This window comes from Dendropsophus ebraccatus, chromosome 3 (assembly GCF_027789765.1).
Source record: "Dendropsophus ebraccatus isolate aDenEbr1 chromosome 3, aDenEbr1.pat, whole genome shotgun sequence".
Classification (NCBI taxonomy): domain Eukaryota; kingdom Metazoa; phylum Chordata; class Amphibia; order Anura; family Hylidae; genus Dendropsophus; species Dendropsophus ebraccatus.
The window spans coordinates 113069494-113094965 of NC_091456.1; the positions used below are offsets into that span (position 1 = coordinate 113069494).

The 25472-nt window shown below is 43.2% G+C and overlaps 1 protein-coding gene across 2 annotated transcripts in view; it reads left to right on the forward strand.

Moving 5' to 3' along the window:
* The window catches only part of UPF1 (UPF1 RNA helicase and ATPase), a 64332-nt gene that overhangs the window by 17910 nt on the left and 20950 nt on the right, over positions 1-25472 (forward strand). For both annotated transcript variants that reach the window (XM_069962522.1, XM_069962520.1), the window contains exons 5-11: positions 2168-2348; positions 2735-2896; positions 4632-4716; positions 9398-9496; positions 20286-20394; positions 23690-23849; positions 25101-25219. In XM_069962522.1, coding sequence (XP_069818623.1) covers positions 2168-2348; positions 2735-2896; positions 4632-4716; positions 9398-9496; positions 20286-20394; positions 23690-23849; positions 25101-25219 — 915 coding nt within the window. The remainder of the gene's footprint in view (positions 1-2167; positions 2349-2734; positions 2897-4631; positions 4717-9397; positions 9497-20285; positions 20395-23689; positions 23850-25100; positions 25220-25472) is intronic.

The window sequence follows — 25472 nt, forward strand, 5'->3', positions numbered from 1 at the left end:
CCAGAGAGGCCTAGCAGAGGCCACAAGCTGCACTGACAACGGATCGCTGTTCCGTATCACTGATGACAGCAAGGCTATCAGTTTTGACAGCTGCATCTAAATGGTTAAATAGCTGGCATGGTGGTCAAGTAGGGTTAAAGAGGTGGTGTCAGGAAGAATACTAGGTCTATAGTGATGTTAAATGAAATATATTTCAAACTTATAAACATTTCTGAAAACAAATTGTTCAAAGATATAGACCCCCCCCCCCCCCCCATGTGCCTGTTGTCCTTGGTTAAGGCCTGCCGAGAATTCACTAAATTGGGTCACTCATGCTCTGTTCAATCAGTCACATGAACTTTCCCATTAGTACTGGCAGTTGGTTTTCACTTCAGTGCAAGCAAGGGCGATTGGGGAAAGTGTCTGCACTGTTGCATGGAAACAGCAGGGTCACAATTTAGAGAGGGAACAGGGATGTAAGTTATTTTACCAAAACAGTACATTTGTACTTGTAACACCACCCCTTTAACCCCTACCTGACAAATGACATATCAGTACGCTATGCAAGTCAGTGACTCCGCATTATGATGTAACGGAACACCAGAATGCATTTAGGGGCTCTATGAAGTGAGCTCAGCTCCTGCTTTTAGCAGCCAGGTCCTCAGTTAATAATGGGCAGCAGAAATTGCGTTGCCATCCGCCATTAACCTTGAAAATACAGCAAGTTTCAGCTTTTAAATGTCAGTGACAGATGTGTTTCCTGGCTGCAGGAGGTATAATACCTCTGTGTTGTCTGATTGGCAATTCGGTCATAGAGTCTGCCTCAGGCAGACTGAGCAGAGCACTGATGATACTGATCAATGCTATGCAATGGCATAGCATTGAATAGTGCCAGTAACCAAAAGAAATTCCATGTAATAGTCCTATAGAAGGACTTAAAAGGACTTTCTATCACACAACCAGTTACTTACCCATTTGCATACGTTTTCCCCGAGTCCCAGCATCCTCATTTTGTAGACCAACCTTTCATGCGGCACAGTATCAAATGCCTTTGAAAAGTCCAGATACACAACATCCACAGCCTCCCCCAGGTCCAGTCTATAACTTACCTCTTCATAGAAGCCGATCAGATTAGTCTGACAGGATCGATCCCTCATAAATCCATGCTGGTGCTGCGTCATAAGATTGTTTTCATTAAGATACTCCAGTATAGCATCTCTTACAAACCCCTCAAATACTTTACCTACTATAGATGTTAGACTTACGGGCCTGTAGTTTCCAGGTTCACTTTGACCCCTTCTTGAATATTGGTACCACATTAGCTATGTGCCAGTCCTGTGGAACAATCCCTGTCGTAATAGAATCTTTAAATATTAGGAATAAGGGTCTGTCTAAGGGTATATTCACACGGACGGGCCCGGCAGGTCCTGGCAGTTCCTATACACTACATACTTGCTGCAGTGTAAATGACTGCAGCGAATATGTAATTCTGCCGCCCTTAACCCCTTCTGCTCCCGTCCGGCTCCCCCGCTGTAGGCATACATTACCTTTCCTCGCTGCACGGGTCCGGCGTCCTGCTCTCCCGTCCGGCCAATCAGTGGCTGCGGCTGGGAAACACACTAATTGGCCGGACGGGAGAGCAGGACGCCGGACCCGTGCAGCGAGTACAGGTAAAGTATGCTTACAGCGGGGGAGCCGCGCGGGAGCAGAAGGGATTAAGGGCGGCAGAATTACATACTCGCTGCTGCCGTTTAGACCGCAGCAAGTATGTAGTGTATGGGAACTGCCGGGCTCGCAGCGAGAATTTCACTGCGAGCCCGTTCGTGTGAATATACCCTAACACAGTATTTAATTCTTGCAAAACTCTAGGATGGATATCTTCTGGGCCCGGTGACTTATGGATTTTAATGTTTTTAAGGCGTCTCCCCACTTCTTGTTGTGTTAGGCAGGTGAGATTTATGGGAGGATTATATTATCCCTAGTCATGTCGTCTGTTATGGGATACATAACCGTTGCATTGGTTTTGATATTTCAGCTTACCTGTGACTGTTCTGTTTAGTTATAGTATTAATGTTTTTGATTCACTTGAATTGAAAAGCTGTAGGAAAAAATGTTCATATGAGCTTGAGAAGGCTTTTTCTGCATATGCTCCCTTTTTGCACATTACAAGTGATTGTCTTTTCCCTAGGCAACCGTGTGCAAGTCAGAGCAGTTTGAAAGACATTAATTGGGACAGTTCCCAGTGGCAGCCTCTTATTCAGGACCGTTGCTTCCTGTCCTGGTTGGTGAAGATTCCGTCTGAACAAGAACAGCTCAGAGCTCGCCAAATTACTGCTCAGCAAATAAATAAACTGGAAGAATTATGGAAGGTAGAAAATATACTATGTCCCTTAATACAAAATCCTACTCTACGGCATGCAAGCATTTGTTGGGTTTCCTCTCTTTGGGGTGATTTCACATAAATGTGTTTTGGTTTTTTTTTTTTGTACAAAATGCCGCTCCATATTTTACGCCAAAGCCGGGAATGGATTCTAGAAGTTAGAAATCTAAGGGCTTTTCCTTTCTGTTGGGTCCTCTCCTGGCTTTGGTTCATAAACTGCAGTGGAGTTTCTCTATAGACACACTGTGTGTGAAACCACTCTTAGCAGATAGCAAGGAATCTCTAGAATTCAGATCATTGTAACAAAACTGGTTTATTCTATCCTAGCAAGTTCCTTGAGACTTTATGTAATTGAAATTCTATATGCATTTTAAGGAAAATCCTTCTGCAACTTTGGAGGACCTGGAAAAGCCGGGTGTTGATGAGGAACCACAGCATGTTTTGCTACGGTATGAAGATGCTTATCAGTATCAAAATATATTTGGGCCCCTTGTTAAGCTTGAAGCTGACTATGACAAAAAACTGAAGGAATCTCAGGTGAGTAGTGTCCTCTGCATTATTTCTATTTTCTTTAGTCTTTGTAATGTCTCCTGTCTAATTTGACAGTTTGTCAGGAAACTTATATAGACTGTGTTCCCAGATCCATCCAGGCAACATTGTTTAGCTGTTGGTGACTGCAATGGGGGAGTGTGGTCTTTTTAATTTTTTCTCCTCATATACACACTAAGGGAGGCATTTATTAAGTCCGGCGTTTTTTACGCCGGACTTAAAAATGCCCCCGCAGCTCCGGCCTACGCCAGCTGAGGACTGGAGTAGGTTTTCGGCGTACATTAATACATTGCGCGTACTCTGAGTCCGCGCCCTCCGTTCCGCCCCCTGGCGTACTCGGCGGAAAGTGCCGATTTGCAATTATTTTATTCGCAAATCGGCCATTTGCGTATAAAATAATACGCAAATCGGCACTTTCCGCCAAAAATCATCCGTTCGCCGGATGATACATGTGGCCCTAAGTGATCAGTGCATTAGGAAGAGCTGGTGGTGCCTGCCATCTTGTGACCAATAACCTTACTACCATATGGTTACCATGTCAGTTGGTTCTCAAATGATGGGCTGACTTTTTTTTTCTCTGCACAGCAGAAGGCAGCGTTTTGCCAGTCAAGGGTGAACATGATGACATGAGTGTCTCTAAGATTTTTAGGGCCAGTATTTCTGAAACAGCTGCCCTTATGACTGTTTCTGTATAAAGCGTGTACCAAGACTGGATGACCCATAGACAGAGATCCAACATAAGATCACACAACAACCGGCCACATGTAGTTGATCCAAGAGCTGAGCGTTGGGTGGCACGTTTGGTAGCAGGCAAGTAACACAAATTTATACAATAACCAGCGCTGGATTTTCCTTCGGAAGGGATTCAGTTACTGCAGGCAGGTAAAGGTTTCCCTAACAGCCCTGCATCATTGCAAACAATGCCTCGCAAGGACCAAGAAAAGATGTCAGTGGATCTTGTACGCATGGTAGAAGGTCATCTAAAACATTGGGGGGGGGGGGGCTGTTGGAAAACTACAGTTCCCATTATACCTGGACAGACAAAGCTTTTTCTGTCCAGCCATAATGGGAATTGTTGCCTTTCAGCAACTGAAGGGCCTCAGGTTGGACACTCATGGTCTAGAACACAGGTGTCAAACTCTGGCCCCCCAGCGGTTACAAAACTACAATGTTTGACACCCCTGGTCGAGAGTGAAGAATCCCTCATCATACCACAATCCTTGAAATGGTCAATGTTGGATCTATCACCTGACTGTCTAAACTTATAACTTCTTGAGGTCTATCCCGGTCATAGTGCCATGTTTCAACAGGACAATTCTAAAACAATTCTACCCAATGCCTTGGCCCACAAAAGTGCCCTGCTGTAACTTTATTGAACATGTTTTGCATATATCCCAGAACATGCAATGAGAATTTGCTCCAACAAATGAGCACAGACAGCTCCTGTAGCAGACAAGTGTGGAGTTGAGTACAGAGGTTCCTACCTAGTGGTATCAGTTCCTAATGCACTGATTGTTCAGTGCTTGTCAGATTATAATGCAGCATTATGCAATGTCATCTCTTATCCCCCAAGCGGACCGGTCCACACGTTATCCCCTATCCCTGTGGGGGATAACTTTGTCAGATTAAAATATCCTTTTGAACATGTGGGGCGAGTTATTTATTTTTTTAGAAAAACAGTATCGCAACTTAGAAAATAATGTAACTTGTTAACTTTATCTAGACACAAGATAATATAACAGTACGATGGGACCTTGGCCTAAATAAGAAGAGGATTGCTTACTTCACTTTGCCTAAAACTGATTCAGGTAATGTAAATTTCTGTGCTTTAATCACTTGTCAGTTTTTAAATAAGTGAAGATAATCATATAACTAAAGGAATAATGATGGTAATGCAAGATTTACACAGTATATGTGAATTATGGCACACTTTGTGTGAAAGTTTAACCCCTTGCCTCCGCAGCCTGTTTTGGCCTTAATGACCAGGGCCTATTTTTCAAATCTGACCAGTCTCTCTTTATGTAGTTATAACTTTGCGGTGCTTTTAACTATTGCGATTATTCTGAGATTTGTTTTTTCGTGACATATTCCTCCTTATGTTTGTGGTATACTTTGGTTGATACACTCAGTATTTTATTTTTTTTTTTAAACACAACATTTGCGCAAAAATTTGAAAAATTTACAATCCTTTATATTCAAAATTCTCTTTTCCTAAGAAAGATAGTCATGTCACATGAACTAATTACTACTGCAACATCTACAACATGTCTGCTTTATGGTGATGTCATTTGGTGAACGTCCTTTTACTTGTTAGGATGTTAGCGGGCTTTGAAATTTTGCAGCGATTTTTTTTTTTTTCTAATTTTCAGGAAAATGTCAAATTCTGATTTTATTAGGGACCAGTTCAGTTCTGAAGTGGATTTGTGAGGCCTGTATGTTAGTTATCCCCATAAATCTCTCCACTGTAAAAACTGCACCCCTCAAAGTATTCAAAGTAACATTTCATAAGTGTATTAACCCTTTAGGTGTTTCGCAGAAATTTAAGCAAGTTGGAAGAGAAATTCAAAATCTTCATTATTTTGGCAGATATTACATTTTAATCCATTTTTCCCTCTAACACAGCAAATACTAACTGAGAAATGGAACTCACTATTTATTCCACTTATTCCAGTGTTTCTAGAAATCTCCCATATGTGGCCGCAGTGCGTCACCTGACTCAACCATAGGCCATAGACATGACAGAGACCTGGCGAATTTTGGGGCCTTTTTTTTATTTCAGTTTTATTTTAGCCATTATACCATGTCACCGAGGCCTTGCGGTGCCAAAATATTTGTGTAAGACAAGTTGACGTTTTCATCTGTACCATTCTGGGGGGCGTGTGACACCCTGATCAATATTTAGTTAATTTTTAATGAGGTGGTACGAATAAAAAACAGAATTTAGCAGCTGTTTTTCACCATTTTTTTTGTACGCTGTTTACTATCCGTCACATATGTCATGTTATCTTTATTCGTCAGGTCGGTACGATTACAGTGATATCCATGTTATATAGCTTTTGTTATATTTTATGACATTTATGCTATAAATACTGTTTGTGTCTTGTATATTGTAACAGCGGTAATAGTTTTCTTTTTTTGCAAATGGAGTTACGTAGGGGATTTTCTTTTGCGGCATAAGCTGACATATTTAGTGGTACTCCTTTTGGGTACATATGTCAGTTTGATAGCTTTTTGTCCTATATTTTATAGGGGGTGGGATTAACAAAAAATTTTAATTTTGGTTAGTTTTTTGTTTTTTTACAGTGTTCATCGGGTGGGATAATTGATGTAATGGGTTAATAGACGGGGTCATTACGGATGCAGCGATACCAAATGTGTATCTTATTTATAGGGGATCATTTATAAAGGGGGATGGGGAATGTGTATATTTATTTATATTTATTTAATTATTTATTTATTCATTCAATTATTTATTTATGTATTTATTTATTTGTGTGTGTGTGTGTGTGTGTTTTTACTTTTACTTTTGCAGGTACTTGTATAATGCAGTACAGCACCTGATCGGTGCTGTACTGCATTATATAGTGAATGGGCTGTCAATGTTGCACACTGACGGCTCATTCTAACGATCCGGTCCCTGCACTGTGCAGGGACCGGATCGTCACTAGCCATAGTAACCCAGACGCACCGGGTAGCGTCTGGGTTACTATGGTAACCCGAGGGGGAGGCGCGGCTCCGGGATCCGGCTGTTTGAAAGCCTCGGGGGGGGGGGGGGGGAGAACTGGAGGCTCCCGGCTGGGGGGAGACTGGAAGCTCCGGGCAGGCAAGGGGGGGAGGTCGAAAGCTCCGGCGGGCGGCCGGGCGGGGGTGCCGCTGGAAGCTCGGGGGGGGGGGGGATTGGGTTGAAAGCACCGGTGGGCGGGGGTGGCGCTCTAAGCCCTGAGCAGCAGGCTGGAGGCATGGGGGGGGACGGGGGAAGCTGCATGGGGGGCCTGGGGAGGACATCAGTAGTGGCGGCAGGAAGAGGCAATGTGCCGCAGCTTCCTCCTGTTGCCCAATCGGCGAGGGAGACAGCAGATCTCCCCATAGATGCTGCGGTCACAACGACCGCGGCACCTATGGGGTTAACTGTCCAGGGGGGAACACAGCTCCCCTCCGGGCAGTGGCAGCCGGGGGAGGCTGTGTGACACAGCCTCCTCCTGCTTCCCGATCTCTGATAGTGACAGTGGGGGGAGGCAGAGAAGGCATGACGTCCAGGGACGTCATGATGCGTTCTGGCACTGCTTTTCATGACGTCCCTGGACGTCATATTGGAGGAAGGGGTTAAAGGGGTTGTTTAGCCCCCCTCACCCAACCAATTAAACCATGAAAATCTACTAGTGCTACCTGGGCATAATCGTTGCCAAGACAGCCTTCGGATGCCTTCAAGTATTGTGCACGTCTTATAGGGAAAGAGAAGCTGGAACACCCCTTTATGCAAACTGCCTACTTTGGTATATTTGATCATCAGCCAGTGAATTATACCCTGCTGCCTGTCATAGATGCACGTCAATTAGGTATACTTTGTTTCCCTTCATTGTGGCACAAACCTAAAAAACAGTGGGCACATTTTTGGGAAAATTAGTCTATCAATGCAGATAGGCAGACATATTTTAAAGGGGTAGTGCAGTGGAAGACTTTTTTTCACTAAACACACATTACAAAGTTATACAACATTGTAATGTGTGTTGTTTTTTGTGAATGGCCCCCTACCCCATGTTTCCACCCCTCCGCCCCGACGTTTGACCCGGAAGTGTAATACTGCATACTCACATAACTGTCAACCCCTTCCGCATCGGCCGCCATCTTGGGACGATTACGTCACTCTTCAGGAGACCGACCTGACTGCTCCAGCCCTCCCTCATGCCGGCCTCCTTCCAGCGCAGCATCATCTGCTCAGTCGCGATTGGCTGAGCATAACAGAAGATGTCTGGGGCTACAGCCAATCATGCTCACCTGCAGCCTTTTGATTGGCTGTAGCCTTAGACGTCTTCTGTTATGCTCAGCCAATCGCGGCTGAGCAGCTGATGGTGTGCTGGAGGGGGGCTGGCATGAGGGAGGACTGGAGCAGTCAGGTCAGCCTCCTGAAGAGTGACGTAGTTATCCCAAGATGGCAGCTGTGAAGGAAGGGGTTTAGAGTGATTCTGTGAGTATGCAGTATTACTATTCCGGGTCAAGCGTCGGGGGGTGGGGTGGGGGGGGTTAACATGGAGAAGGGGGCCATTCACATAAATAACACACATTACCATGTTGTATAACTTTGAAAGTTTTTCACCACACTAGTAGAAAGGGATAGTAGAAGTATTGGCAGTTAGGTTGCTGCTATTAGTCAAGGTGGAATTGGCACAGATGATAAAGGATTACATATTAATAAGGCTAGAGTAGTCTGTGTGTTGCAGCTTTGCTAGAGAAATGCCAATGCCCAGTGCTGGGAAGATATTTGTCTACACAGATCTGTAGGTAAGCTTGTCAAATTCAAGGACAACTCCGGTGAAAAGCTTTTTCCCAGTAATTGAAACACACTACAAAGTTATATAACTTTGTAATATGCTTCAACTATCTGCCCCCTTCCCTATCTTTCCCCACTCAACCTCCCACCAGAAAGGGAAGTAAACTCATTCTTACCTAATGACTATTGACCCCAGGCTGTTGTGTGGCAGCCATTTTGTGACAATGACATCATCAAGAGGGAAACAGGTCTAAGCCCTGTTAGGCCAGCCTCTTTGTTAAATGACAGAGGTTGCTCAGCTCTGAATGGCTGAGCAAGCTGCAAGCCATCTAACAGTTCTACAGAGAGACAGTTGGGCATCACAGGAGACAGAGTGCATCATGGGAAAGCCCAAACCTGGAAGTGAAGAAAAAATGAAGACTTCAGTGGAGCTTCAGTTCATTTATTTATTTTTTTTATATCCGTGCCGGAGTTGTCCTTTAAATACCAGCTGTTTTCCTCCTATTCCCCATCATTATGATGCAGCAATGTCAGAAACAGTTAAAATGTACCTGTCGTTGCAAAGAAAACATGTCAAAGAGATATCAAAATTTTTGATTGGTTTAGATCTGATTATTTAGACCCATAACAATCGGGAGAACAAGCTGGGAGAGGACCGCACTGCATGTCAATTCTTTGGGACAGGTGGAACTTCAAGTGTAGTCTGCTGTGCAGCCTCTGCTTGAAATTTCCGTGCATGTAGTGTGAACATGGGGTAGGCAAGGGGAGTAGTAAGGTGGTGTAAGGTTTAACACCACCTTACTCCCCCTTCCCTACCCCATACCTGACCCTGCTTGGGACTTGGGACCAGTGTCAGTCAAGCGGGTGTCCAGCTTGCAGCAAGCTCCTGATCAGTGTCAGCAGAACATGAGTTACAGCTGACAGATTCCCTTTAATCTAATATTTTTGCACACTTATTCCCTTGTTTCACCATCAGTTTAAAAGCCTTTTTTATCTTTCAGATATGCGATTAATGCAAGGAGATGAAATATGTTTGAGATACAAAGGTGACCTTGCACCTTTATGGAAAGGAATTGGACATGTGATAAAGGTTCCAGACAGTATCCTTTGGAAGTTACCTATGAATGCTAAATTTTGTCAGGGGACCTAAAGGTGAATGTTTGGGGATAAATATATACATACAGGAGCTGAGATTGTATTAAAATTGTCGGGTCTAAAATCTGTCAAGTGCAGTGTTATAACGTTCTTGCACGTATCTAAGTTGCCAAATACGAAAGTATGTATGCCGTTGACTGTCATTAGACAAAGATTTTGTATTTAGTGTCTTGGATTCACTTAAGGGGTCTCTGTATACAGTTCATCTGATAGTAATCAGAAGGAAATATATCAGTGGACTCTTTAGGATCTGAACCCGTAATCTCAAACAAGGTCAAGGTGTTATCCAGCTTTAGAAAAAGCTTCTTTCTTCCAAAAAATGCGCCATACCGGTCTTTAGGTTTAATGTGCTATTACAACTAAGTTCGTTGGGGGAATGAGGGGAATGGTAAACAATCACTACTTCCCTCTCACCATGCTTTTGCAGCACTGTCTTACTGTTTTGGGATTCCTGCCAGGCTCCAGGATCTCCTTAGGCTATCACAACTCACTTAAGATGACTGGGGCCGGATACCACTGCTGTCACTCATTGGCTCATGGGACAGTCATGGGCTCAAGGGAAAGCATGATAGTGTTTATTGGATGAAAGCACCTATCTTTTTGTATCCCTGGATAACCCCAAGACAATCTTTATATAAAAAAAAAAAAAAGAAACAAATATTGGTAGAAATTTTGGGGGAGGGGAACTACTTGGTTACCTAAATAATAAAAGTATTTCCCCCTTGTCTCCACGACAGCACACCTGAGACTGCCTCCTCCTGATCAGGGACAGGAAAAACACCAGAGGTTAAAAACCCCACCCCTTCCTCCAAACACCAGTGTTTTTACTGTCCCTTTCAGGAGCAGGAGTCAGAGAGGTGCTAGGGCTCTGCGGGGTCCTGGTGGTTGTTTAAAACTAACGGTGGGGATCGGGCGAGAGCGTTATCCTTCCCCTGGCTGGCCCACCGCTCGCTCGGGAACTGAATCGCAGCTCTCCAGCTAATTTTGCGTCCCCTGCAGACGGCCTCAGGCTAGATCCAGGGGACGCCCGCATTGGCTACGGCACCCGGAGTAGGCACTGCCTCAGTCATTAAAAATGAATCTCCAAGCTTAATGCAAAATATAAAGACATTGATTCGCAATGAGATTCGTTCGGCACTTGCTTCTAATCCAGGTCCATCTGCCACAAAACATTCCACTCCTCCTAAAAGGAAACGTGTGAAAACTATTATTTCTGATTCTGAGGATGAAGAAATTAATCTCGCCATAGATGTGTATAACTCTGACCATGACAATCCTATCTGTGATGTGGAAGAAGGGGAGTGTATGGAGGAGGATTCTAGTGTCCCCAGGAAATATTTTTTAGTCCAGAAGACACTCAGGAATTAATCAAAGCAATTAGAGCTACCCTCAATATTACTGAGGAGGAGAAGCCTAAAACTATTCAAGATCAAACATTTGGTGGTCTTGCCTCCAGTAAGCCTATTGCCTTCCCAGTACATGAAAATATCCATGCTATGATTAAATCCGAGTGGGCTAAGCCAGAAAAAAGCTCCGTCCTTCCCAAAGGGTTAAAAAGACGTTACCCCTTTGAAGAAAAGGACAGTACAGATTGGGATACAGTACCAATGATTGATATTTCAGTGGCTAAGGTTGCAAAAATACCTCTATTCCATTTGAGGATGCTACCCAGCTCCGGGATCCCATGGATCGCAAAGCTGAGAGTCTCCTAAAAAAGACTTGGGAAGTAGTAACAACTATGCTAAGGCCAAATGTTGCATCTACTTGTGTAGCCATAACCCTAATCGTATGGCTGGACCAGCTAGAAATACATCTCCAGGGCAAAACTCCTAGAGGTAAAATATTAGAGTCGCTACCAGTACTTAAAATGGCCACTAGTTTTCTGGCGGATGCTTCAGCAGAAGTAGTTAAGATGTCGGCCAGAGCTTCGGCTCTGGCCAACTCTGCTAGAAGACTTGTATGGCTGAAATCCTGGACTGGAGACATGGCTTCAAAAAATAAGCTGTGTTCCCTCCCGTTTCACGGTCAGTTTGTCTTTGGTTCAGACTTAGACAAAATCCTAGAAAAGGCGGGGGATAGAAAGAAGGTGCTTTCTACAGATAAGCCCAAACCTAATAAATCTTCCTTTCGTGGCCAATCATGATCAGACCAGTCCCAAAAGACTAAGAGTAAAACAGGTCGCTGGTCCTACAATAAGGGGGGTAGGGGAAAAAATTTTATCTTTAACCCCAAGCAAGATAAATCCACTTCCAAACAATGACGCCATACGGGTGGGGGGGAGACTTCGCCACTTCGGCCCTACATGGAGTGCTCTAATCCCAAACACATGGATAACCCAGATAATCAACCAGGGTTATATAATAGAGTTCAACTCCCCCCCCTCTCGTTTTGTGGTAACAACTCAGGGCCATCACACTCAAGAGTCAGATACTGGAGGGTGTTCAGGAGCTTATCCAACTAGGCGCCATCTGTCCCGTTCCAAAGGATCAGATAGGTCAGGGTCACTATTCCCGCCTGTTCTCAATCCAAAAACCAAATGGAAAATCACGCACGATCATCAATCTAAAGCCACTGAACAGATTCGTGACCTACAGGAAATTCAAAATGGAAACAGTGAAAACAGCATCACAAATAATAAAGAAGGGGGCTGTCATGGCAACTATAGATCTAAAGGTTGCCTACTACCATCTACCCATACATCCGACATCCCAACAGTATCTCAGGTTTGCAATAAAGGTCAACAAACAGATTTTTCATTACCAGTTTGTGTGTCTACCATTTGGTCTCTCCTCTGCTCCCAGAATCTTCTCCAAAGTCATGATAGAAGTGATGGCGATTCTCAGAGAGGAAGCGATTGTAATCATCCCATACCTAGACGACATTCTGGTGATTGCCGACTCGAAGTCTGTCCTACAGACCCACCTTCACAGAACCCTACAACTTCTTCAATCTCTGGGGTGGATCCTGAATATGGAGAAATCAAATTTAACTCCCAGTCACAAAAAAATCTTCCTGGGAACCCTACTAAACTCCCGTCTCCACATGTCCTTCCTGCCAGCAGAGAAACAATCAAACCTTCAGACTCTCCATAAGAAAGTTTGTATGTCAAAGAGCTTGCCGGATACGTCTAGCCATGTCAGTTCTGGGTCACCTGACATCCTGCATACAGTCAGTGGCATGGGCCCAGTTCCACTCCAGGCCACTCCAGAAGTTCATCCTGTCCAAGTGGGACAAGAAACAAACGTCCCTTGACAAAACAATCTTTCTTCCAAAAGACATAGTTGTCTCTTCATTGGTGGCTTCTAAAGGAAAATCTAGAGAAGGGAGTATACTGGCATCAACCCAACCTAGTCGAGATAACGACCGACGCAAGTGCGACAGGATGGGGGGCTCATCTTCCAGGTCTGTCGCTTCAAGGAACATGGAGCCAGGCGATTCAAAAAAGATCCTCAAACTTCAGGGAGCTAATGGCGGTATGGAAGGCACTAAAATCATCAGCGCATCTCACAAAAAGACATCATGTTCTGATACATTCCGACAATGTGACGGCAGTGGCATTCATCCAGCATCAAGGAGGAGCTTATCACAGTTCACTCCAGGATCTAGCACGGAGAATATTCGAGTGGGCAGAACAAAACCTAATATCCCTCAAAGCGGTTCACCTGAAGGGGTCTTGGAACCTAGAGGCGGACTTTCTAAGTCGTCAGACCATAGACCCAGGGGAATGGTCCCTAGCCCCTTGGGCCTTCGACTTAATAAAGGAGAAATGGGGAGTGCCGATACTCGACCTGTTTGCAACGAAGAAAAATGCAAAGGTAAAAAAGTTCTACTCCCTCAATCCAAGGGACTCTCCAGCAGGGACAGATGCGTTAAATCAGCAGTGGCCGCAGGGACTTATATACGCATTCCCTTCGATTCCACTAATATCCCGAGTACTAGCAAAATTCAGGACTCAAAAGACCACGCTGATACTGATAGTACCAGCTTGGCCAAAAAGAGTGTGGTATCCTCTGCTAAAAAGCCTGGCGATAGAGGATCCCATAATGTTTCCAGAAAGGCAAGACCTTCTCATGCAAGGCCCGGTGCATCATCCCTCCAGTCCAAAGGATTCACCTATCTGCATGGATACTGAGAAATCCATACTGAAAAGGAAGGGATTCTCGCCCCAAGGTTATTGATACCCTTCTCCTCAGTCGCAAGGACTCTACCACGAAGATATGTTTAAAAATCTGGAAAAAATATTCTTCCTGGTGTGGTCCAAAATTCTCCCTTGACTCTCCAGATATCCCGCTCATTCTGGACTTCCTCCAATCAGGCCTGGATCTGGGTCTTGCCCCAAGTACCCTAAAAGTGCAAGTATCTGCTCTAAGTGCCCTATACGACTCTAAACTGTGTGATATCTCCTGGGTAACTAGATTTCTGAAGGCGGCAGAACGCATAAGACCCAGAATCCGGAATCTTCATCCACTATGGAATCTCAATACGGTTCTATCTGGTCTATCTAGCCCCCCCTTTGAACCAATAGATTCCATTTCAATCAGACAACTTACCTTAAAAGCTATATTTCTGGTAGCTATTACGTCGGCACGTAGAGTAAGCGAACTCCAGGCCCTCAGCATTCAGGAACCCTTCCTGAGAATTATGGAGGACAAACTAGTCTTTAAATTAGACCTTAACTTTTTACCTAAAGTAGTGACATAATTTCACAGGTCCCAGGATATTGTGGTCCCCTCCTTCTGCCCTAAACCAAAAAATGAAAAAGAAAGGTCTTTTCATAACTTGGATGTTAGAAGGGCAGTACTACAGTACATAGATGCTACCAAGTCTTGGAGGATAGATAAGAATTTCTTTGTCCAATTTGCGGGGGTGAACAAGGGGAAAAAAGCATCTAAGAGCTCCATCTCCCGATGGATTCGCCTCGCTATATCTGAAGCCTATAGTGTCATGAAACAGACCCCCCCCTGTTTAAGGCCCACTCTACCCGGGCTATGTCCACCTCTTGGGTGGAAAAGGCTTCAGCTTCAGTTGAGCAAATCTGTAAGGCAGCTACAGTACCTGGACGAGTTTGCACACTTTTTCTAAGCATTATCGTCTAGATATCTCTTCTGCTGATGACACGGCCTTTGGACGTAAAGTCCTTAGTGCTGTTGTCCTACCCTAGGTGTTTTCGCTGTTAGTTCTCAGGTGTGCTGTCGTGGAGACAAGGGGGGAAACGGTGAATTATACTCACCGATAATTTTCTTTCTACGAAGTCTCCACGACAGCACCCTAACATCCCACCCTATTCACTTGGTTAAGGTTTTCATTAAATAATATAATTCACGTCTTCCTTCTCGGTGTTCTTTAAAATACACTGGTGTTTGGAGAAAGGGGTGGGGTTTTTAACCTCTCTGGTGTTTTTCCTGTCCCTGATCAGGAGGAGGCAGTCTCAGGTGTGCTGTCGTGGAGACTTCGTAGAAAGAAAATTATCGGTGAGTATAATTCACCGTTTATTCTGCATGGTGACCAGTGGGAAGAAAAGTATAAGTGCGGGATTTATCTGCACAATTTTTTGCGCAGGTGGAAATATTTGAGCAGCACAAGCCATTGAGGAAGTAAAGACCAGCGGCACTCACCGGGTTAATGCAGTTATGATGATTTATTGATACGATGTCATCTTGCAGTTAAGCTCAGGGCAGGGGGAGACAGGTCCAGAGGTGCTGTGCACCGTGGCGACGGCCGTTTCGCGGGCTAACTTTCCCGCTTCGTCTAGCCTCCGGGGGTTTGAATCGGTTGTCAGTTTAAAGCCTCTTCTTCTGACGTCACCGATGAGGGGGTGTGTGTGATACACGTATTCCAAAACATGACACCAAGTGAACAAGTGTTACAATAAAAACAATTACAACAAGATGTGGGGATCTGAGGAACAAATGGGATAGTTATTGCACTTATAAATCAGTGCTAAAGACAGTAATGAATGGTTTACGTACTTAAAGGGTTCGCAGAGCCGATACAATAACACATTGCGTAAGGCTCATTGAAAGAAGGTAGTGATATACATATGCTAGCCTATGAGGCTGCTATCTCAGATTGAGCTGTCACGCTCCGTGGATTTACGGGTGAGAACAGAGTGTTAGAGATCTACGGCTCCCTGGGGCTGCCGGATCGCTGTGTAGTCTATCACTCTGCGGGGGGCGTGTCTTCCGTGACGAGCGCTGTCTGGCTGAAAGAAACATGCATCACTACTCTGTTTACAGGAAGGCTACGAGTTCATTTCTTTCATTTAGTCCAAGTCCTCCCAGGGCATCAGTACGTGCAATCCACTTAGCTTCTTTCCTTAGAAGGAGTTTGTGTCTGTCCGTGCCCGGGATCCAGGAATTAACCCTTTCAATGCCGGCAAAGGATAAGGTATTGGGGTCGCTGTTGTGAGCAGTCCTAATGTGCTCTATCAAGCGATGACAGCCTTGTCCCGTTCTTATGGACCTTAGGTGCTCCTGAAACCTTTTGAAGAAGCTCCTGATGGTGGATCCTATGTAAAATCTTCTGCAGGGGCAGAAGATGACGTAAATAAGGTAGTCACTTCTGCAGCATATTGGTTGGCGTATTTCTACGTCGTATGCTCCTATTTTTGTGTGGTTACCTTGCTCCATGAAATCACAGTAGTTGCAGCGCCCACATTTTTTGTTTCCTGGGGGATTTAATTGTTGCAACCAGTTGTTCTTTTTTTGGGGGGTATCTTTAAAATTGCTGGATACTAGCATATTTTTAAAGGTTCTGCTTCTTCTGAAGGAGATTAGTGGCTTTCTTGCTGCGATGTCTCCAATTGTGTTGTCATTCTCCAGGATGTGCCAGTTATCTTTTATTGCTTGCCGGATGGCATTTGCTGCTGGATTGTATCTAAAGGTAAAAATGAACCTTTGTTCTAAATCCTTTTTCTTCTTTTTTTTGAAGAGTTCGTGTCTTGGGATTGAGCTCATTCTCATGAATAACTGCTTCAGCTTCAATGAGCAATGGTATACACAAAGGTCAGGTACCGCGATGGGGACACCAGTAGCTTGTACATTTGCTAATCTGTATCTAGCTGCATTTGAAGAAAAATACGTCTATAATGCAAGCAACCCTTTTATCTTGAAAATCAAGAAATACACCAGATTTGTGGATGACATTTTTATAGCATGGGAAGGCACAAAAGAAGAGTTCGAAGCATTTGTTGCTTATCTCAACAACACTAATGAATTCAACATGCTCTTCACAAGTAACTTCAGTGAACAGTCTGTTGAATTCCTAGATGTCACTGTGCTTAAGACAGACACAGGGGTCACCACCAAAGGGTACAGAAAACCTACAGCAACAAACAGTTACCTGCACTATAACAGCTTCCATCCGACCCATGTAAAAACTGCTATACCGTATGGGCAATTTATTAGGCTCAAAAAGGTTAATACTACAGAAGCGGATTTCGAAGTCCAAGCAGCAGAACTGAAGTCAAACCTTCTGCAGAGAGGTTACCCCCTACAAACAATAAATGACGCTCTCAGCAGAGTAAGAAAAATCCCAAGACACGAACTCTTCAAAAAAAAGAAGAAAAAGGATTTAGAACAAAGGTTCATTTTTACCTTTAGATACAATCCAGCAGCAAATGCCATCCGGCAAGCAATAAAAGATAACTGGCACATCCTGGAGAATGACAACACAATTGGAGACATCGCAGCAAGAAAGCCACTAATCTCCTTCAGAAGAAGCAGAACCCTTAAAAATATGCTAGTATCCAGCAATTTTAAAGATACCCCCCAAAAAAAGAACAACTGGTTGCAACAATTAAATCCCCCAGGAAACAAAAAATGTGGGCGCTGCAACTACTGTGATTTCATGGAGCAAGGTAACCACACAAAAATAGGAGCATACGACGTAGAAATACGCCAACCAATATGCTGCAGAAGTGACTACCTTATTTACGTCATCTTCTGCCCCTGCAGAAGATTTTACATAGGATCCACCATCAGGAGCTTCTTCAAAAGGTTTCAGGAGCACCTAAGGTCCATAAGAACGGGACAAGGCTGTCATCGCTTGATAGAGCACATTAGGACTGCTCACAACAGCGACCCCAATACCTTATCCTTTGCCGGCATTGAAAGGGTTAATTCCTGGATCCCGGGCACGGACAGACACAAACTCCTTCTAAGGAAAGAAGCTAAGTGGATTGCACGTACTGATGCCCTGGGAGGACTTGGACTAAATGAAAGAAATGAACTCGTAGCCTTCCTGTAAACAGAGTAGTGATGCATGTTTCTTTCAGCCAGACAGCGCTCGTCACGGAAGACACGCCCCCCGCAGAGTGATAGACTACACAGCGATCCGGCAGCCCCAGGGAGCCGTAGATCTCTAACACTCTGTTCTCACCCGTAAATCCACGGAGCGTGACAGCTCAATCTGAGATAGCAGCCTCATAGGCTAGCATATGTATATCACTACCTTCTTTCAATGAGCCTTACGCAATGTGTTATTGTATCGGCTCTGCGAACCCTTTAAGTACGTAAACCATTCATTACTGTCTTTAGCACTGATTTATAAGTGCAATAACTATCCCATTTGTTCCTCAGATCCCCACATCTTGTTGTAATTGTTTTTATTGTAACACTTGTTCACTTGGTGTCATGTTTTGGAATACGTGTATCACACACACCCCCTCATCGGTGACGTCAGAAGAAGAGGCTTTAAACTGACAACCGATTCAAACCCCCGGAGGCTAGACGAAGCGGGAAAGTTAGCCCGCGAAACGGCCGTCGCCACGGTGCACAGCACCTCTGGACCTGTCTCCCCCTGCCCTGAGCTTAACTGCAAGATGACATCGTATCAATAAATCATCATAACTGCATTAACCCGGTGAGTGCCGCTGGTCTTTACTTCCTCAATGGCTTGTGCTGATTAAATGAATTGCTTTCTCACTTACGCTGAGCACCACTGTAATGCATGAATGTCACTGAGATTACTCAGCCAACAAAGACTACAACGCTCCTCATCTCACAAAGACACTTAATCTGAAAACATAAACAGCTCCACACAAATCACGGGTCATTGATAGTGCCAACACATCTATTTGCTTGTGCTTATGGAAATATTTGAGCACCTGTGCAAAAATTACCAGTGACTATGCAAAATTTATCAAAAGGCGCACGGGCCATCATAAATTCTGCACGGTTTAAAAAAAAAAAAAAAAAAAAGACTTCACAGCTCAAAGATGCATCTTGGCTAATAAACTACGCCAGGCTAGGAGTTTAGTACTTCTGTACAATATTTTGCTCAAAAACTGAAAATTTCACATGACAGATCTAACGGAAACGGAAGTAGCTAATAGAAAATCACACCCGCTCCCAGTGCAAAAATTTTAAAAAGTCGCAGGCTGCAGAAACTAAATATAAATAAATCTTGCACAGATTTTACCACATTACAAAATTTGAATACTAGCCCCCCCCAAAAAGTAATGATAAATGTCCCCCTCCCCCTAAGGCTACAGCTAGAAATAATGTCCATTATTATTAATTCCAGATATTGTGTTAGTATCTGGAATTAAATGGCACCGTTGAAAACTACCACTCATCCTGCAGAAAAACCTAATGCAGCTAAAATGTGCCAATGTAAAACAAAATGATCGCACAGCTCCTAGGCTTTTCAGTTTTAAAAAAATCTAATTTCATTACTACGTTGGTGTGTTTAATTTTAATATAATGAAAAACATTTTGTTGTTGGAAATAAACTGCAGCTGCTCCCTTCTACTAAGTGACACTGTCCTGGCAAGTTAAGACCCTTTACAGTTCCAGCAGTTTTATATGGGAACTGCCATCAATGATCCTAACAGCGTCTTTCTACCAGTGACTCCTTACCACCCCTGATCATATAGGTTGCATTTTAATTTTGGCTTGTGTATATACACCTTAATCCATGACAATCAATCATGTTTTCTGTGGGCCCTTTGGGCCTTTTTGCACATTGTGTGTGTTAGTGTGTTTTCACTATGGACCAAGGTCAAAAAGGAATTCTTTGTCAGCTTTGGGCAATTATAGGCTCATATTTATCAAAATGTGTAAGATGGCAACCAGAGCTCAGTTATCGATTCCGGGAAAATGAACGCTGAGCTCTGATTGGTTACTATTGGGTAATTTACACCAGGTACTCTTTTACACATTTTGCACTTCGATAAATCTGGACCTCAATCTTTGTTTGTTGTATTTTTAGTTATACATATATAGAAAATGAACACAAAAATAATGTCATAGTCAGAACTTTCAGAAAACATACACCTAAAGATATACCGTATATCATAAAAAATGCCTTTCTGAACAGACAAACACGCGTAAACACCATACATATTAGACCTTTTAAAGTGATATTGGAGAAAAAGAACACATCGGAAGAAAAAGTTTTGTTTATAATCAAAATTAAATTTGGCTGTTTGATGTTATCGACTATTTCCAGTAAGCCTAAGGTTGAGTTACATAGCAACTTTGGTCCTGCAACATGTTTTCTGGAAAAGATCCCCATACCATTAATGAAAGAGAATGTGGTCGTGTTGTGGCCTACAAGTTTACTGACAACATTCACAGCAGTGCAGCACAACATGGTGATCTTTGCCACAAAACTAATAGTTCAACCATTGTATTATCTCAAGCTAATGTGGTGTTATAATGTTGGCAGTTGTGATGTTGCTGTAAAGACCTCCTGATTAAAGCTGTTGTAAGACTTAACAGAACTTTTTAGATTATGGTGATGAAATTGCCATAGAGCTGAGAAGCAGTGTTGGTGCTCCAGTGGAAGTAACTCACAATTTCCAAGTGGATTTTGTATGGAAGTCAACATCATTTGACAGGTATTACATTTGCCTTTACACATTTGGAGCCAATTTTAAGCAGTATGTTAAGCTAAAGGGGTGTCTATTTATATATTTTGCTGGGGTTGCAGAGAAAATAGTAATAAACCCATACTCTCCTTTAACATGCTCTGGAGGGGTCATCCTGTGTTTCTTTGGGCCCCTCGCTGAACACCTGGTCCCTACTTCTGAGACAGACTTCTTTCATCAGCCCACTTAGTCAGTCACTCACTGAAGCAGGACAGTGCTTTTGCCAATGATTGGCTGAGCAAGTGGTCTGTCACTTCAGGGAGGAGTCTATTTTAGAAGTAGCTGCCAGGGGGTTCAGCAATAGTCCTGAAAATTTCACAGGAGGACTTCCAGGGGAGCAGGTAAGGTGCAGTTTGTCTTGTTGACCTAATGGAGATCTAACAATGTCAACAGTTTGAAACTTGAATTGCATATGGCATATTGATCTGCTGGCTCAGCTGTGATTTTCACTTTGCAGGCGTAATGTGGTCATTATGGTCTCATTTGTTTTCGAAGCCATGGAGAGATGAACTTCCACTGACAGAGTGGAATACACTGCTGATTCGGCAGTGGCCCTGATGACAGGTTTCTTTGTTGTATTTAAAGGGGTTATCCAGCCCTACAAAAACATGGCCACTTTCTTCCTGAGATGGCATCTCTTGTCTCTAGTTCAGTTAAGGCTTGCAATTAAGCTCCATTCATTTCAACTGAGTTGCTAAACCCCACCCAAAGAGTTGTGCTGACTCTGGAAGAAAGTGGCCATGTTTTTCTAACACTGGATAATCCCTTTAAATAATTAGAAGTCGCCTGGTAAGACAGACCCTTAAGGGTCTTTTATATTGACTATCGATAATCGGCCCATGTAAAGGTAACACAAATGCCTGCTCCTCGGACGATTGTGTCTCTAGAGCAAGCTTAAAAATTGATAGTTATGGGCCAAACATCTTCCTGTGTAAAAAGGATGTGTGGCTGATAACAAGTGAAATTGGCAGCATAGATATGTATATTCTATGCTGTTTCCAAATCACAAGTAGTTCATGCTTACCATCAGTGCTGCTGGTGTTCCGGCTCTCCTGTATCTTCAGGCAGCTGCCTCCATCAGGATGTTTGACAGCTGGAGGGGGTGGGGCCTGAAGATGCTGTTGCTGGATCACAAGCAGCGCTGAAGGTAACTATGTACCGCTTGACATTTGGAAACTGACAGCACAAATATATATACATCTGTGCTGTCTTGATTTGTTGTGCTGTTTAAAGGCACTGCAAAAGAGCACCTATATTGCTAATGAGTGCTAGTTTGCGGCTGCCCACTGATATCTTTAAGTGTAAAAGGACTATTAGTGTCCTATTAGACGGACCGATCATAAAGTGTAAACTAGTGCCGATCTGCTAGATTGGCGCTCCTTTTTGATCAATCACACTGGATTATCGGGCAGCAAGAGGTGCACAAACATTGTTAACGATGTCCATGCAGTCCTTGCCTTTAGTGTAAAAGTATTTACCTACCTTACCATATTCCCAGTAACTTTTGGCCTTCCCTGGTCTTTGCAGCTCTGTCTTCTATTCCCTTCTTGTCCGGTTTCTGCACTGACAGGCCCCTCAGCCAATCACTGGCTGCGGTCCTGTCTCTGCCAGTGATTGGCTGAGCGGACTGTCAGTGCAGAGACCGAACCAGAAGGGAACAGAAGACAGCGCTGCAGAGAACAGGGAAGACCAAAGGGCACTGGGAATGTGGTAAGATGGGTAAATACTTATTTATACTACAGTCATCACTTTTACATATAGCAATGCACAGTTGGTGGCCAATGATTTTAGTATAAAGAAAGTGATCATTTCAACAGCTCATCACTCCTTTTATTACACAGAGCAATAATCAGGCGAATCAGCCTGAATCGGTCCGTGTAATAGGGTCCTTAGACTGCATGCAGGAGAGAAACTAGATACATATATATAGTCTTGGTGCTTGTGTAAAACAGGAACTTCTTTAACTTATTAAGCAAGTGACGTAACTTTAAATAGACTTCTAAAATAATTTTTTTTGAAAAGCTATACAACATCATTAACTAACTGACAGATATCGGGAAGTAGCACAGTGCATTATTTAACTTGAATGGCAAAATGGAAAACCTTTGTGTCTCAACTTTTTTTTTTTTTATTTATTTATTTATTTTTATAACTGCATATGATTGTTAACCTTTCTAACAATTGTTACCATGACCTAGAATGACTAAATAACCTTGTTAACTTAGAAAAAATGTTGTATAAATAGGTATACTACTATTTTCAATACACATCTGATTTGATTTAAAATACTGATCTAATATTCAAGGATGAAAAACGCCTTACAGACAAGTTTGTCACTCCTCTACCATGGCACGTGACAACCTTTCTAATGTGTGGTATTGTAAGTGCAAAAATTCCACTTACAGATAGGTGTTAGGTCATAACAGATTTGAACATCAAATGAGGTTTGCCTGCAAAGCATACATCAAAGAAGTTCAAGTAATGAAGGCTGGGTTAATTAAAGAGGTTAACCAGAATAGGAAACTGTTACTTACTTTCAAAAACAGCACCACACCTTACCTAAGGTTATACGTGGTACTAAAACTTTGCTCTATTCAAGAGGTTATTCAGAATTAGAAAAATATGGCTGCTTTATCCTCCGTTTGTGTTTGGCATTGCAACTCAGTGACGCTGAAGTGAAGGAAGCAGAGTTGTAATACCGCGTTTCCCTGAATATGAGACGCCCTCCTAAAAGACACCCCAACTACCCTCCCAACTAGCCTAAACTAAGGCATGCCCCCTCCCCCAAAAAAAGGCACCTCCCGAAAGTAAGGCCACCTGCTGCCACCCAGGACTGCACGCCGCTGCCCGTCCCACTGCTGATGCACTCCTGCAAGGATGTGAGTGTTCCAGGGGGAATTCTTATTTCTTTCCCGGGGAGAGAGAATTAAGACATACCCCAAAAATAAGACTGTGCCTGTTTTGAAGCATAAATTTTTGTGGAAACACTGTGCCACGTCCAACTCGAGGACAGGTGGGGTGCTGTTTTTAGGAAAAAGCTACTATATTTTTTTCAACCCTGGACCACCCCTTTCATGTAAATGTAACTGAGCTGCAGTACCACACACAAACTGCAGGCAAGATTGGTGCTGTTTAAAAAGAAAGCCGCTATGTGTATTATCTTTTTTTTTTTTTTTTTTTTTGACAAACCCCTTTTGAAGCACTGTTTGTTTGTCTGTTCTATATGTAGAAAATACATGCAGTTTTGTGTTTTTTGTTAATATAGAATGCAGAGTGCACTGAAAACCTTTGCAGTAGATGAAACTTCGGTTTCTGGTTACATTTATCACAAGCTGCTGGGGCATGAAGTTGAAGATGTAATCATAAAATGCCAGCTACCCAAGAGGTTCACAGCACAAGGATTACCAGATCTCAACCATTCGCAGGTAAAATGAGAAAATAGTTGAATATTTTAGTGTGGGATATTATTTTTGTGAACCAGTTAACTTTTCTTGGACTACTTTTAGTGGGTGCTAAGCATTTTTTAGATTTTTTTGGCCCAGACATTTAGCCATTACAATTTGGCCTTTGCTCAGATTCTAATTCTTGTCATTTTTTTTTCTGCTTATGACACTGGGCACAGTACTGACCTATAGAATAATGGTGGTATGTCACTTTTACCGTACAGTGCATTACATACACACGGGAACCCCCTGAATGTTACAATATTGCATTCTTTTTTCCAACTTCACCAATTTTTATTTTCATAACTATTATTTTGGGGGGTTCCATCATGCATGTTATGGTAGAATGAAAGGCGCCATTACAAAGTACACTTGTTTCTGAAAAGAACAAACTCTTACATGGCCCTGTAGATAGAAAAATGTGCTAGAGCTCTTAAAAGGGGAGGGGGAATAAATGAAAACGCAAAAATTAAAATTGATGTGGTCATACGGGTCATTTTGGGCTGAGTCTTGAAGGGTTAAATTGTGGTTTTGATGTTGATAAAGTCTGCTAAAGAGATTTCTGAATTAGGCCGGAGCGTGGAGCAGGTACAGTATGCTCCGGCCTAATTCAGAAATCTCTTTAGCAGACTTTATCAACATCAAAACCACAATTTAACCCTTGCTTCGGGGGGTTTCTGGCGTCTGGGGGGGGGGGGGGGGGGTTTAAGGGGACTGTAACTTACTATGTATGTAATACATACAGTATGTATTCTCATAGAAACTAACAGGCAAGGGGATGCGGTACGTGTGAATCTGGCCTTGGTGGGATTTTTCACGTTTGTTTACTCAGAATTGTATTGAGATTTGTTATACCCTCTCCCATACCTGATCCTGCTTGGGGCTCGGCTTCTAGGTGTCAAGCAGGGGGAGGAGACATTAGAACTTCAGGAGCTTGGAAAAGCCTCTTTGATTCTTTTTGTACCAGAGAATAAAAGCTTTTCTTTACGTTATGAAAGCAGATACATGAAAGGTACTGTGTGCCCCCTTGCCCTAACAGTGTAGCCAGTTTGAAACATTATTTACAGCTAAAAGGTTCCCTTTTAAGTTACCAATCATATGTTGATGACCTAGCCTAAGGATAGACCCTAGCTTTTAAAACATTATAAATCCCTTGCACCTTTTACAGTAATATCTTGTCTTCTGTCATAGAATTTATTTTAAACAGAATTACCATCTTTCTGTGTTTACTAGGTTTATGCAGTGAAGACCGTTCTACAGCGACCTCTTAGTCTCATTCAGGGACCACCTGGTACTGGAAAAACTGTAACTTCTGCAACAATTGTTTATCATCTTGCTAGACAGGGGAACGGGTAAGTAGCTCACAAAATAGAAAACTTTGTAAAACATAAATGCAGGTAGTGATAAAGAGGTTTCAAAAATCTGTCTGTTTTATAATAAGCTATGGCTGCAGCAGGCTGTGTGTGTGTGAGCGTGCAGGCTATGGCTGCAGCAGGCTGTGTGTGTGTGTGTGTGTGTGTGTGTGCGCGCTATGGCTGCAGCAGGCTGTGTATGTGTGCTATGGCTGCAGCAGGCTGTGTATGTGTGCTATGGCTGCAGCAGGCT